At 47.6% G+C, this 15969-nt stretch overlaps 1 protein-coding gene and 2 long non-coding RNA genes across 4 annotated transcripts; 2 read left to right on the top strand and 1 right to left on the bottom strand.

The window, feature by feature from the left end:
- Positions 1-7979: 7979 nt before the first annotated feature.
- Positions 7980-8843, bottom strand: LOC135384361 (uncharacterized). The gene has a single exon (XM_064613566.1). The coding sequence runs from the start codon at positions 8841-8843 to the stop codon at positions 7980-7982; it is 864 nt and encodes a 287-aa protein (XP_064469636.1).
- A 1952-nt stretch (positions 8844-10795) lies between these two features.
- Positions 10796-11514, top strand: LOC135383171 (uncharacterized). Of its 2 annotated transcripts, XR_010419714.1 has the most exons (4): positions 10796-11211; positions 11296-11320; positions 11386-11428; positions 11497-11514. It is a non-coding gene; the product is annotated as an uncharacterized LOC135383171 (long non-coding RNA). The 2 variants fall into 2 exon arrangements; XR_010419713.1 differs by lacking the exon at positions 11497-11514 and having other exon boundaries at positions 11386-11490.
- A 3-nt stretch (positions 11515-11517) lies between these two features.
- LOC135383170 (uncharacterized) lies at positions 11518-11794 on the top strand. The gene is made up of 3 exons (XR_010419712.1): positions 11518-11545; positions 11604-11630; positions 11725-11794. It is a non-coding gene; the product is annotated as an uncharacterized LOC135383170 (long non-coding RNA).
- Positions 11795-15969: the final 4175 nt, after the last annotated feature.

Genomic DNA, 15969 nt, shown 5'->3' with positions numbered 1-15969 from the left:
GAGTAAGCCTGCGTTACGAGCGAGCTTGAGTGACATTTTATCGTGTCCGAAGAGCTAGCCTCTTCTGTATTTCCAGGGCTGTACTCTTGAGTCCTTCTGTGGAGCAGTGACCCAGCTCTCTCTTATTTTAGCCTAACGCGTTAGGAGTGCAGCGTGTTCAGTGATATCGTTTTACAGTGGGAGCTGTTATCTGCAGACATACTAGTAGGTCCGTGGTCCTCGTAACGCAGCACAAAACGGCTCTGAAACGGGTGATGGCGCAACAGGAAAGCGGGGAGAGGCTGCGGCACGTGGGCGATTGCACCGCAGAGTTTCGGCAACGAAAGAATTAGTGCAAGATCGTTGAAGTCGGCGTAGCAGATAGAATGCATCTCGTGGGGGGCAGAGCCGATTCTTACGGAGTTATGGCACAGAAAGCCCCAACGTAGAATTACGTCGTAAGAACAAGCAGGAACAACTAGGAACTCAACAGGTTAGCACACGTCTTAAATTGTAATTCGGGATGTGCATAATACGACAGGCAAAATAGGTTCGCTGGCAGCATTACTCATTAGGGACCCGGTGAAAGGAATAGTCACTCTGTGTGTAATTGCTCGCACAAATCACGTGATACAACACAGACAGAGCAGCACCAGTGTCGACCAAAACAAGAATGGGACGTCCGTCGTAATCTATAAGCACAAACCGCAATCCGGAAGCGTTTTAGTCTCTGATAACACCGTGCCACTTCAATGACCACAAAGAGATCACACAAAGATAATCACACTGAAGTGAGCATTTTGTGTACGAACTTTAGTGCTGACGCTGAAATTCGCGGCACAGGAGTCCTAACCGTCCTCGAACTTTTTCTCCCATATTTTATGCAAAACAATTGCAGTCTTTCTGTCTCCAGCACACACCAGAAGGCCGCCCATTCGAAGCGATTCCTGCACCAACCTATTCACAAGAGGGACAAAGCGGGGTAGTTGGTACAAGTTCGTATCAGCTTACTTAGACGCGGACAAGGAGTTAAAACATAAATGGGACAGACCACCTGCAGGTGGTTTGTCCCACCTGCAGGTGGTCTGCAGTAAACCGAGACAGACTGCTGCAGTAAACCGATACCAACCAATTCATAAGAAAAAGGCAATAACGAGCGAATTCGTTTCATTCACAGATCAACTGGATGAAATGCTTTCTTGAATGTCACCACAACACATATTGATCTCTAAAGGGAGCAATATAACTCGTCATTACTTTTTATTCTTGGTTATTGCAGAAAATGCTTCTTGTGGGCGGCATGCCGGTCTGTGAGGGAGACAGAGTCTGGAATTGCTTGCAAAAAATATGGGAGAAGGATCATGTGACTGAACACGCCGCACTGCTCCCGTTACTCAAGAACGCGGCTCTGGAAGTATAAAAGAAGCTCGATGAGAAATTGATGTTCTGAGGCTGGAACACATAGAAAGGACAAATACATACAAAGCCTCAAAGTGCCTAAAAGAAGCTAATTCTGTTGGCACAATAAAATGTCGAACTGAACGCCTAGCCGCCATTGTACTAATGTTGTTGGCTACTCCTGAGGGTGCAGCGAAACGACGTCACAGTGATCGTCATCCTGGGATTGATTCTTATGCGACCGATTGACTCTGCCCTTAAGCATGTAATAAATGAATGTGCATTAACTGCAGCAGTGACTCCTGTCAACAGTGGCAACATTGGGTGCGAATGGATAACGTTCTGGGGAGGATATTGTCTTGACTACAAGCGTCTCAAGGTAAGCAAGGCGTTATAAATCCACTGGTCTAAACCTATGGATGTTTTGTAGTGGATAAGACAATTAAACTTAGAAGGAGAGCTGCATGGTGACTCTTCTTCAACTGCCATTGTTGGATTAAGTCCATGCGTTATAGATTATTTCAGAATAATGCGTAACAGACTAACATGCGTGTTGTAACCAGAGGCGTACTAGAACGAAACATCTCTGCCGGGAAAATGATCAGACCAGCCCACGCAGAGGCTGGGAGCGACTCACAAATTCAGAGTGGACTGAATTAAACCATCTTGATTTAAATAACTGATTTGAGCCGTGATTGCAATTGCCGTTTTAAATCAATTACTTAAATCAGTAGCCACTTACTTACGTACTTACGTCAGGAAAAAATCACTCACGAATTCGCACAAGCCCGTGAATATTTTTTTTTATTTTTGTTTTGCTACTCATCATTCCGACTACACTAAGAACAATAACTGAGTGCTAAGAGTATCAGCTGCAGATGCCTACAGCTAGCGGAAGGAATCTCAGCTCCGTACGTCACCGTCAATACCCAAATAACCGACCCACTGTAGAGTTGTGCACGACGTTCTCAGAAAGAAGGTCAGTTTCACAACTCCGCTTGGGAGGTAACCGCACTGTAGACGTGTGCGCCGATGGAACTTCGACCGGCGGCATCGGCGTCATGCCCATTAAGAGGTGTGCGCCGATGTTGTCTTTGTCGGCGGCGGCGGTAGATCCATTTTCGGCCGGCACTGGGGCGTCAATCGGCGAGCGTATCATCTGTGGTTGCGGCGTGCTCATCAGTGACGCGCGTTTCAAATCACATTTTGGCGATACCTGTTTACCTCACGATAGTGTCCTTTCCGTTTCTTTCGTCTGTAGATTTCCTGTAGATCTCATTTTTCTGTGCATTGGAGACTACGCATTAGTAGTATAACGCTTAAAAAGCAAGCGAGCTGGTGTCATGCATCCAATGGTTCGTAATTCAACGTGAACGCTGATTAGAAAGATAATCAAAATGCAACTTCCTCTTATTCACTGTTTTCATATTTAACGAACTGTACCACGAAATGCAGCCGCGTTATGCACTACCAATACTTGGCGTACATTGTCATGCAGTTCTACGGCACGTTTAATTGTTACAGCATGAATAAATGCGCTTCCAGGTAAGACTTCTACCTTTAGTTTTGAGACTTAATGCCGTCCACTCGGACGTCTCCCCTCCTACATAGCATCTGCTTGAACATACGAACAACAAATCCCACGCATTTGATGCAATTGACGCATTTGATGTCAGTGCTTCAATGTAGCACAATCTCTCCAGAATTATATATCGAACGAACACAACAAGTTGGCGCAACTCATATTTATTGAAGGTAGAATGGCAGGTAGCAAACAATTCCAAACAGTATATGCAAATCGTACACAAAATATATTATGCAGGAGACATGCTCCAGACAACCTAGGAGGGTAAGCAACATACAGAAGGTCAAATGAACAACGCCACGGAATTCTGCGTAACTTGATGCCGTGCAGAAAAAAAAGAAAAAGACGGCTCAGTTGTCGCTGCGTCATTAAACTCACAATCACATCATAGAAAAAGACGGCCAACACATACTCTTCTGACCTCCCCCTCCCCAAACAGGAAACAGTCATTAGGTCGCATTGAAACTCGAACGCGAATCATAAGCTCCAGATCCAAGAGTGTAGACATGCGACAAACACGCCACTCCTTGCAGAAGTACTGGTTGTTCACGGACCGCCGTTTGCAGTCTTAGCTGCAGACGATAGTGCCAAAGTACCTCCAGACATGACTGGGACGTGAGGTGTCCAAGGAATCGATGAACTTCGCAACACTTTTTTGAAAAATGCTTTTTGATGCCATAGCAAGCGTATAATGAGAGAACCCCATTCAACCCCAGAAGCCTGAAAAAGAGAGAGAGTGAAGACTAAAAAGACCATACCGTACGATTAGCGCAAAAATAGGGGCTTTGGAACTGAAAACGTTCACGAATTTGACGCGGTTAAGTGAGAGATAGGATACCGAAAATGTGAGGAGACCCACGATGAAGTATCCACGCACACGGTTGGTCAGGAGTGTATAGTGTCTGTGACCCTAATACATTTCGACGAAAATGGAGGAAAATGCAAGAGTAGGTAACTAAACGCAATCGCAATGCGCACGAGAAACTTACCTATTTCCAACAGTAGACACTCACCCCGTAAAATGCGTTTGAGAAGCAGTTGTCCGAGAGGTGGGGCCCTGCGTTCGAAAGTTTTGGAAGCCGCCCAAAAAACCACGAGGGAACGCCGATGGAGACGGCACCGATGGCGAGCGGATGGGAGGGGGGGGGGGGGTTGACGTGGGAAGGCGGCACGTTGCACCCCAAGACGGAGAGCTGTGAGCGCCGTTACCATCATGCTGCGTCATGTTTCAAGCTGGTGGTTAGCTTGGATTGGTCGAAACCATTGCGCGAGCGCTCAGATTAACCAATGGCGAATCTTTGCCTTCCCTCTTATTGCTTTTCTTTTTTTTTTGCTTTTATTTGTTTCTCAGTTCGTGCCCGCACCGCTCCTCCTCCTGCTTTCTGGAATCGCTATACTGGTCCAAAGTGGTCAAAACCGTGCAGTTTAGGAAAAGGCTTCCTGCGACCTCAAGCAAATGGCAAAATATTGTAATATAAAGATGTCGCAAGTCATCAAGTGTTTGTTTTTGAAAACTTTTGAGAATGTATGCTGTTTTCCGACAAAGATCAACAAATAAGACATGTCAGCATTGTCAGCTGAATTTATTGTGTTCGACAGTGGTATAAGGGAATTCGGCTACTCCTGGGAGTTCCATATCATCGCGACTTTTTTGTGCCTGGTTTCTGCGGTGTTGTTCGGTGAATCGACAGTGAAGGCAATGAATAGGAAGCGAATATTCAGCGCAATAAAAGCATTGACGAGACAGCAAGCTAGGTCCGTTCTAGCCAGAGGCTACGTCTGGACTGCTTTATTGTTTGGCCAGCGGAACGGTGGCGGCACGAGATGATCTGGGCAGGTGACGATGAGCTGATGACGGTAGCGGTGCCGCTACAGCCCCCCCCCCCCCTAGCGTAGGGGATGTAGTTAAACACCACAGGCCCCGGTTGAACGGTTGTAGAAGTGAAGGGTGCGGAGAGGAGAGGCCCAGTGGACGCGTGTGCCCAGGCGGGAGTGATGAAGAGGTTGGGCGGCGGAAACAGTAGAAACATCTTCGATGAAGGCGGGCTTGACGCGGTCCGCGGAGACCACCTGGTGGCGGCCGGCGACGTCCACGGTGAAGTGTTTGGACGAGCGGCGGATGACTTGGTATGGGCCGTCGTAAGGGTGCTGCAGGCACGAACGAGAGCCGTCGTGGCGGACAAAAACATGGGAGCTGGCTTCCAGGTCCGGGTGTCGATAGGCATGCCGAGCAGACGGAGATCGGGGTGGCGTCGGACGCAGGTCTTGCATGGTGGCACGCAGGCGATTGGCTTAGGATGCGAAATCGGGTGTCGCGGCAGTAGAGGACGATGAGAAGAGGTCACCAGGAAGGCGGAGTGTCGTCCCACACACCAGCTCTGCCGGTGCGCATTCGATGTCTTGCCTGACAGTAGCCCGCAGAGAAAGGAGGACGATAGGAAGTGCTTCTACCCAAGGCGTGGGAGAAACGGCCTTGAGCGCCGCCTTGAGGTCACGATGGAGCCGCTCAACTATACCATTGGCCTGCGGGTGGTAGGCGGTAGTTCGGGTCCGATGCGAGCCAAAGAGGCGAGTGAGGTGGGCGAATAGGCGGGACTCAAACTGGCGTCCCTGGTCAGTTGTGATGGTTGCCGGAACCCCGAAGCGGGCCACCCATGAATTGAGGAAGGCAGAGGCTACGGTTGAACCGGTAATGTCGGGTATGGGAGTGGCCTCCGGCCAACGGGTAAAGCGGTCAACGACCGTCAAGAGATACCGGAAGCCTTGTATGGGAGGGAGAGGTCCGACCAAATCTAGGTGAACGTGGCTGAAGCGAGAGTCCGGCAGCGGGAATCGCGACGATGGAGTGCGGGTGTGACGCAGAAATTTGGACTTCGGTTCTGGCAGGAGATGCATGACCGTACGCAGCGCTTAATTTCGGAACGCATTCGTGGCCCTACGTATCGGGACGACAGCAACTTCTGGGACGCTCGTATGCCAGGATGCGCCATGCCGTGAAGCTGGTCAAAAACGTGACGCCTAGCGGCAACTGGCAGGAAGGCACCGGGCTGGCCGGACGAGACGTCGCAGCAAACGGCGCACGGGATGCAGCGAAACGTAATATCTTGTAGCGTCAAGCTGGTGGGATTAGAGTCGCGCAGGGACAGGAGCTCGTCATCGCCGGACTGCAGGTCTGCTATGGTTTCGAGTGAGAGGGGCGTAGTTGATGTCGAGAGAGCAGTGATCGCGGCACGGCTCAGAGCGTCCGCTACTGGGTTCTGCCTGCCAGGGACATGACGGACGTCGGTTGAAAACACAGAGACGAAGGCAAGATGCCGTTGTTCCCTAGTCGAGTAACGCTGACCGGCAGATTGGAAGGCGTAGACTAGTGGCTTGTGGTCTGTGTAGATGACGAATTGCCGGCCCTCCAGAAAGTGGCGGAAGTGCCTCACACTTGGGTAAATCGCCAACAGCTCTCTGCCAAAGGTGCTGTATCGGGTTTCGGGAGGACGTAATTTGTGAGAGAAGAAGCCGATGGGCTGGCAAGGGCTTGAGGTATTCGCCGTCTCTTGCTGCAGAACTGCACCGGCCGCTGTATCGGAGGCATCCACCATGAGAGATGTAGCCGCATCGGGTCGCGGATGGAATAGGAGCGTGGCAGACGCAAGAGCTTGTTTGATGCGACCGAAGGCCGCTTCGGCGTCAGGGGGCCAGACAAGGCGACGGGAGGACTTGGCAGGAGCGGTAAGGAGTGCTTCAAGAGGGCGGAGAATCTCTGCACAATGAGGGACGAATCGGCGGTTGAAACTCGTGAGTCCTAAAAACCGTCGGAGTGCGTTGACAGATGTTGGACGCGGGTAGTCGGAGATGGCGTGGACTTTGCTCGGGAGGGGAGTTATGCCTTCTGGAGAGATCTTATGCCCCAGAAACTCCAGAGAGCTGACCCCGAATTCGCTCTTGAGGGCGTTGATAATAATGCCGTGGTCGGAAAGGCGGGCGAAAAGCTGCCGGAGATGGTCGAGGTGTTCTTCGTAGGAGGAACTCGCAACAAGAATGTCGTCGATATAGGCGAATGTAAATGAGAGGCCACGTGTGACGGCGTCAATAAAGCGTTGAAACGACTGGGCGGCGTTGCGGAGGCCGAAGGGCATACGAAGAAACTCGAACAAGCCAAAAGGTGTAGTAATGGCTGTCTTCGGAATGTCCTCTTCGGCAACAGGAATCTGATGGTAGGCTCGTACCAAGTCAAGCTTCGAGTAGATGGTGGTTCCGTGCAGGAAAGCCGTAAAATCGTGCACGTGCGGGATAGGGTAACGGTCTGGGATTGTGACACGATTCAGGGCACGATAATCGCCGCAGGGGCGCCAGTCGCCTGTCTTCTTGGGCACCATATGAAAAGCGGAAGCCAAACTGCTAGACGAAGGCCGTATGATACTCATGTCCAGCATGTGGCTGAATTCGTCACGAGCTATCTTCAGTTTTTCCGGTGCGAGACGACGTGGGCGAACGGAAACCGGCGGCCCCTTGGTGCCAATATGGTGGACGACCGAGTGCTTTACCGGGCTGGTCCAATCGGGTGGGCGAGTTAGCTCCGGGTACTCCTTCAAGATTGCATGGAAGGGATTAGTCTCGTCATGGAAGAATGATATTCCCGGAGAAGAAAGTGAAGACGATATTCCGGACACAGCAAGGTTGGTACTGGAATCGATGAGGTGGCGGTTATGCATGTCCACTAAGAGGTGATAGTGGTTCAGAAAATAGGCGCAAAGGATTGGTTTGGAGACACTGGCCACCAGGAACACCCAGCGAAATGTGCGGCGCAAGCCAAGGCTTAGCGTTAGAGAACGTTGGGCAAAAACAGGGATTTGTGAGCCGTTAACCGCTGTGAGATGGCACATGACAGGGCTCCGTCGGTCTCCTTTGGTAGCGGGAATAACGCTCACCTCGGCACCTGTGTCGACCAGGAAACGTCGTGCTGAAGTGATGTCCCGTATGTAGAAAAGGCGACTGGACGAAGGATGTGGGCCATCGGTCGCCATCAATGGTCCACGGCAGGGTTTCCCGGCTGCCACGAACATGGGAGGAAGCAATGCCGTGCATCGGCCCCGAATTTCCGGTGGTACCAGCAGACTGTACGAGCTGGGCTGGAATCGCGTGGAGTCGGTGAACTGTGCCGGAAACGACGAGGACTGCGACTTGTACGGCGGCGAGAGGAATCGCGGACGTGTGGCGAGACATGGGCAATAAGTGCGGTTAAGTTCTTGACCTCGCGGCAAAGTTCCGCAACGTCAGAGGAATGCGGCGGCTGCGTCGGTGGTGATGGCGACTGCTGTGCAGAGGTGGCGGGGATGACTGCAGAAACCGCGGGGTTGGCGACCTCAAACACAGCGTCAGCCAGGGTAGCAAGTTTGTCCAGGGACATGTCAGAGGCAGTGGCTAAAACCATCTGCACATTCTGCGGCAAGCGCTGCAAGAATAGTTCACGAAATAAGGTGTCGTCGGTCGCTGTCGGCTGGGAACCCAACAGCTGACGCATGCGCCTTAAAAGCGGTGTTGGACGACGATCCCCCAACTCCTCAGCAGATAGAAGTTGCTGGATGCGAGATCGGTCGGAAGCCGTGGTTCGCTGGAACAGCGCTTTCTTCAGCTGATCGTAAGGAGTTGTGGGTGAAGGGGCCGCAAGAATGTCATACACCTCTTCTGCAGCAGCAGGTGTAAGGGCTGATATGACATGGTAATATCTGGTTTGCTGTGAGCTCACGCCGCCAAGGTTGACCTGGGCCTCCGCTTGAAGAAACCAGACTGCCGGGTTACGGTCGAAGTAAGGTGGAAGTTTGACGGCGACGCCTGCCAGAGATGGTGGTTGGGGCTGAGCCGGGGCCTGTGGATCGCCGTGGGACATGGCTTGAGGGAACCGGCGCGAGACGGCAGTGTTCTAAAAGTGTTCGGGTCACCAATATGACGAGACAGCAAGCTAGGTCCGTTCTAGCCAGAGGCTACGTCTGGACTGCTTTATTGTTTGGCCAGCGGAACGGTCGCGGCACGAGATGATCTGGGCAGGTGACGATGAGCTGATGACGGTAGCGGTGCTGCTACAGCATGTTACTCAAGCGTTCACGTATTACAGCATTGCGCTACTCAGGACTATATCTTAGGGAAATGCCCGCAGTTGTTGTCGTACAGCTTCAATTTCTTCTCACATCTTGCATGTATTGATGAATGGTTGGTTTGTTTAGAAGTTACCATGTTCATGCATGTTGCAAATACTGCTGTTGGGAACGTGATTTATATCACATATATTTATATTGATATATTTTTTCATATCGAGTTTTTTACTTCCCCTAAGTCTGTTGGTTCACCGTCACATACTAAGACGAAGTCGCAAGGATGCGTTACGGTTTCTGATCGGCACAAAACCCTTTGAGCTGAAAAAAAAAAGAAGAAGAGAGAGAGAACAGGCAAGACTGTAAACGACGAACCATTGCTGTCGTCCTCAGGAACCGGACACTGCCTATAGTCCGCTAAAAATTCTGCCTCCAGAATATCAATTTTTTATTCAGGCTATCTTAACCACAAATGGTATCTTCTCATTACACCCTTATGCAACGCGGTACACTGGAATCTTCAAGAGCGTCTCCCATTACGCTTCGGGAGTTATCTCGGAGGCACGATACCGGCGCAGTCGATCTCAATGTGTATAAAAGTGCATCGTGTACATAGCGCTTTAGTTGGATTAGATTTTTAATGACTGCGTTCGCCTCTTCGTGAGTTTCTGTTTCGATTGATACGAAACATAACAGGGTTTACCCAAGGCACGAAATGGCTGCTTACGTCAACAACGTTTCGAACTGCGGGGAAATCACTTCCAAAATAGATATTGAAAATCAACTATAACACCAATCCAGAACTATCAAATCTTGCTAGCATTACTTCATCAAACCGTCGGTCAAGCTGGCGCTACGGACGGCGCGTCCGTAGCATCTCTTGCAAGAGTCATGGAGGCCTGACAACAGATTAAAAACTTGCTAGTGTGTGCGGTGCACTGAACATCTAAATACTCCAATTTATGTCAGAAACGTCGCCGGTCACCAAGCCGCATTTTCACAACAAGGTTTGTATTTATGCTGCTTGCGTCGCACATTAACTGCTTCCAGAGCCAGAGGGCGCATGCTTCAATAGGAAGTGGCAGAAATGCGTTGTTACGGTTTCTGATCGCTACAGAAGACCTAACCTGAAGAGAAAGATGCTAAACTCTAAATAAGCCAAAATGAAGATCCACTGCCGCTATTGTTAAACATCGAACACTGCAAAAGTGCGCTAAATGTCTGCTTCTGAAATGTCAGTTTTATTTGGCTATGTTAATAGCAAATGGCATTTACTCATTACACCCTTCCCTTATGAAAATGCATTTTGTCTTTCTGCAGACTTCTTGTGGACTTCTTGTTTCCTGTCTTGACAGTGTGTTGACTTCGACTTCTTGTTGATCAAGTCAACAGGAATTGCTGTTGACATCATGTTGACAGTCTTTTGAAATACCTTATGTGTACCTTGTGTGGACAATGTACATAGGTGTCGTTGTTGACGCTTTGTGGACTTTCTGTGCATCTGTGTAATGAGTATTTATTTCGACCGTTTTATTTTATAGAAGTATTTTGTATTATTAATTACTCCATTATCGGCCAGTAATGTCCCAGAGGTCGACCTCTGGGGGTACCGAGCATTTCCTAACGGGGTGGGGGATGGCGGTATATATGTATAGAGGCATATTTGTGAATCTATTCATTGGGAGACAGGCTGTATGGGTAATATTAGCAATTTCAGGGTGAGTTAAAAAAAAAAAAGAACCTCCCGGGAGGTAGACAGATCAGTGTTACCGTCTTTCCACTAAACAAAGCGGTATTTGAATCTGAACTTATGATCAAATGTAGCTTAAATGACACTTTGCCACATTTTAGCTGCACACTAAAGCTCTAAATACATTTTCGTTGGCTTTGGGAAGGCGCTTCCTCGTATTATTTATATTTCAGTTTATTATGCAATATATTTCCAACTTATACGACCACATGAGGATCATGCGCATGCGACAAGTTTGCTCCACATTTTGACTCTGCGCCGCCGTGCTTCACCCTCGCCCCTCGCCTCGTCACGAAGGAGTCATCGCCATTAGCATCATCGTAATGTCGTTGGAACCGTTGCAAGACGTTTGAACGGTCTCCGCGCTCGCTCGTCCATTTGTGAACAAAGGAGGCCGTGATTTTGCGTCGTATGGGGTAAGCTGTGTGATCGAAGTGTGTGATTAACCTTCACTTGTATTCACACCATGACTGTTGGCTTTTGTTGTTTGTTTGGAGCAGCGGCTGCAGTGTTGCGTCCCGTCAGGTAAGTGTACAAGTATCAGTTCGTGGCCGGTGTTGCTTCTGCTAATTTCATTCTCGTTGTTGCAGGCCATGAAAGAAGGAAGGAGGATATGATTTTGCGTCGTAATGGGTAAGCTGTGTGATCGGAGTGTGTGATTAAGCTTCGCATGTATTCACACCATGACTGTTGTGCTGTAGGTTTTTGTTGTTTGTTCGGGGCAGCGGCTGCAGTGTTGCGTCCCGTCAGGTAAGTGTACACTTCGTGGCTGGTGTTGATTCTGCTAATTTCATTTTCCTTCTTGCAGGCTCTACTTTGTTGAACACTAAGCTGGGTGAACCAACTTTGTTGTTGCTATGACCGTATTACTCAGTTTTACTCACTTGTGTTTGAACGTTACTAATTTGCGATTGTACGCCCTATTTCAGACACATATCTCTCCAGCGCTTCAGAGACGTCGCTGGCGCCGAAATTCTAGCTGTTTCACCGTGGGTCGCCCGAAGAACAGCAGATCATTGACTGTCAATTGTGCGACGTGACACTATGTGGCACGAAGGATGTGTACGTGTGAAATACGTTACTGTGTGCGCGGGATGTTTTGTATGATTGTGTCGACACTGGATACCACTTTCAAGGTATGCATTTTCGGAATAAAGTAGATACATGTTTAATTTTGCAGTACTTCATTTCGTGTATTTTATGCGTGTTCCGAGTAAGTGAACATATGCACTCTTAAAAATGAACTTCACCGCATAGCATGCTCCTAGCCGACCATCAACTCGAATGATATCGCTATGTGACCTGATTTGTTCAAAACGGTAGGCGCACGGCTTTTTTGTGATACTTACGCTGTTCATAATTGTCACAAAAATGGCGTACACCTCCCGTTTTCAGGCAGATAACGATATTCGAGATGATGATTGGCCAGGAGTGTGCTATGCGGTGAAGTTCATTTCTAAGAGAGTGGAGTCACAGGAAGCCTACAAAAAGTCTTCACATCATACGCGGGACGGTGTTACCGGAATTATGTTGACAGTACACAGAAAGGGAACAAAAAATTCCACAGCTATTCTGTAGCCAAATGTCTACAGAAAGTTGAGGGCCATAAGTCAACAAGAAGTAAACATATGATGTAAACATGAAAGCAACACAAACTCTGAAGAATGTTTGTTTTCCATGTTGACCTTGGTCTGTAGAAAGTAAACAGAAACTAAACACCCATTTTCATAAGGGTTATGCAACGCGACATACCGGAGACGATATATATGCGTTATATATATTCCAGACACGCCCCCCTTTCTACGTCGGCTGTTATGGCGCGATGTTTCTCTCTTTGTCGGAGGCAAGATGCCGGTGCAGTCGATCTCAATGTGCATGAACGCGCATTTTGTACTTAGCGCTTTAGTCACATTACATATTTCCTGACTGCGTCTGCCTCTCGGTGAGTCTCCGATTGAGACGAATCGCAGCAGGGTTTATAATCGAGGCACGAAATGTTAGCTTACGTCAACAACTTTCCAACCGTGGGAAAATCACTTCCACAACAGATAGCGAATCCTGTAGCCACTGGCGCCGACTGTGTGGGAGTTTGGGGTCCCCCCCCCCCCCCCGTCTTTGTGACCCGGAGGGGCCCAGGTCCCTCCGCTGTTGACAGTACGGATGAACGTTATGAGTGATATCCGACAGGTGTTATGCTGCATGCGAACGGACATTACAAAAAAGCCTAACGACACGGAGTCCCATACACCTCGCATGGCACTGTGCATAAAGCGGTGGCAATCCTTATCGTTGCTATGCGATTCATGGCTCACTTCATTCGGTGAGACCCATGTTTTGTCTTGCTTTGTTCTTTGCGTGTATTTGTACAATAGGGGATCCAGGATTTATTCGGAGGGTTGGCCTGAGCCCATGGACAACAGGCTATACAAAGCTACTAAGGCAAATTGAAGCGATCTGTGAATCGAAATTGAAGGGGACCAGACCATGCCCCCTCCCCCTTAGGTACACCGCCTGATTCGTGTATGAACCAATTCATAAATGAAATGTGAAAATCAACGCGGTGTAGTATTATTCCTTCATACAGTCGCTTTACCTGGTTGTTCCGGACAAGCGTCAACGAACTATCTGCTTCTCAAATATGTATTTTTATTCGGCTATCTATACCAGAAACTACATTTTCTTGCAACACCTTATGCAGGTTTCCAAAAAGAATGAAAGGGAAGCGCCAGCCATGCACAGTCCGATTGCTTCCGCAATGTGCTCACAAACAGGAGCGTATAAAGTTGTGCATAGTCCGGGATTGCATTGCATGTAGGCTGAGTCAGACGTGTGCAAGGTACTCAAAAATGTATTTAAGAAAATATAATAAATACTAACGTTAGATTGTAATTAGGATAGAGTATACGTACATGAAAATTGAAGTAATTAAGATAGAGTAAAATACTTCAAATGGTATTTGAAATAAAATTAAGATACTATTTATCATTGAACGCAAAAACTCACTGGTCAATGCGGCAAGTCGCTGCTATGTGACATGAATCACCTAAACCCCGTGCACTACGCTAGCCCCTGCTGTGTGATAGAAGTCATCTAAAGACAAGTCCCAAAAAGATGACAAAGAGGTACCACATAACTCCACTAAGTATATGTTACCCAAAACAAAGCCAACTTCTAGCATGTCCCTGCTCAGCGAGGTCAGAATTCGGCGTCACCGCGTCAGGGCACACGTAATTGAACCCTCACTGGCCAAGGATTAGTACACACAGGGCAAGACCCCTAAATGGAGGCTTCCAAGAAGGGCCAATGTCCGGGTCAGGTCCGAGGGACTCAGGAAATTTCCACTGAACAAGCAAGATAATGGAAAGACGAGACACAGAAAGTTTGAGAGTGAGATCCAAAATATGTAATTAGGGTATTGAGTAGAAAATACCATAAAATGCATTTTAAATAGCGTACAAATACACAAAACAAAACGTATTAAGTAGAGGGCCAAAATACCGCTAATTGTATTTGAAAGACAGTATTTTAAATGCAGTATTCGAAATACGTAGAAGTCTGAACTGACTGTATACACGCACGATATCTACACTCACTGCAAGCGAATAGCATCCTTATGCAGCTTGCAAGGATGATGATGCCACATAATTTAAATAGTTCGTCCAGTTCGCTCATGTCCACTGCTTTGTCCTGTAGTTCCATGTGTCTCGTGACTCATGGATCAACTAGCTCAAAAATCACATATCCTAAATAAAAGTTCCTAATCTCAGGCAGTATTTTTTGCCAGAACGCAAGGTTCCTCTTGATGGTTACAAGTGCAGGTCCGTCGACGACCACACTGCAGTAATACTATTAGGTTGAGAAACTGCGACAATGAGAAACTACGACGTGGCCACCAGGGCAGCGACACCGTCGTTCGCGTACTTTTCCCCGCGCGCGGCAGGCGGCGCTCGGGTGGAGGCTCTTACCAGCGGGCGGAGCGTGGCCGGAGGGCTGCGTGCTCGCTTACCCGCTCACATTTTTCAGCCTGTGCCGACTTCTTTCATCATTTTTCAATCTGTGTCGACTTCAATCGCAATTTTTTCCCGCTACAACAGGTGTGCAGTAGGCAGTTTACATGCAAAGGATAGCCATGCACAAAAGTACAAGTGAAAATATATTTATTAAAGTCATTAGTGTCAGGAATTATGTTAGACTCTTCGTGAAGGGGAAAAACCAAGCCGAAAGCATGAAACAGAAGAAACACAATACACGTAATAAAGAATATAATTATTACAGGTATGATGCAATAGCATTGAAGGGGTAGCAGATTTAATCCAGGAAGATATTTTTAATCAATATGATTACAATCAAAATTAAAAGTTTTATTATAAAAAGTATAATATTACTATACCTGACCACCATAGCGGAGCTTTAATTACAAGCGCCGATATATGTATGTAGCGAATTGTGGACAGCAGAGACCCTGGAATACCATGGGACACGAATGACAAGAACACAAGAGGAAATAAAATCTATAACACTACATTGGTTAACCAAAACAACAGAGGAGGAGCATAATCTATCGTTTTAACTATCATAAAATCATCCTCGTGATTTAATCTAGTCGAACCCCATACAATTTTCATTCTAAGAGACACTACTTTGTTTTATCAATCCAACACAGAAAATATATTAAAAAATGAACTTCACCGCATAGCACGCTCCTAGCCAACAACCAGCTCTAAAAATATCTGCCCTGATTTGTTGAAGACGAGAGGCGTACGCCGGTTTTGTGACAGTTATGAACATTTTCGAGCGCAATAGGGAAGATAAGTTGATTATTCCAACATTACACAACTTTTAGTTAATCAATTTCGTATTAAGTAAACAGCATAGACATAAGGAAATAATGAGAAACAAAACGATCAACAGCTAGCATTAATAGAGAGCCAAAACAATGCACAATCCAGCGTGTAAACAACAGACACATGCAGGAAAATAATTGAAAAAGAATCTATCAAAACGATAAACATGCACGGATGAATAGCAGAGAAACACTTTGAACGGCACATGATGAATAATTTAATACAGCACAGAGCTAACGCTGAATAGCAGAGAAACACTCTAAACGGCGCATCTGTCAAAGTGTAAACAACAGACAGGAAAATATTATTGAAACAAGATCAACAGCTAAT

Source organism: Ornithodoros turicata, chromosome 2, assembly GCF_037126465.1.
Source record: "Ornithodoros turicata isolate Travis chromosome 2, ASM3712646v1, whole genome shotgun sequence".
Lineage (NCBI taxonomy): Eukaryota > Metazoa > Arthropoda > Arachnida > Ixodida > Argasidae > Ornithodoros > Ornithodoros turicata.
Note: the sequence above shows the minus strand (reverse complement) of the source record. Positions and strands in the feature narration are given on the sequence as shown.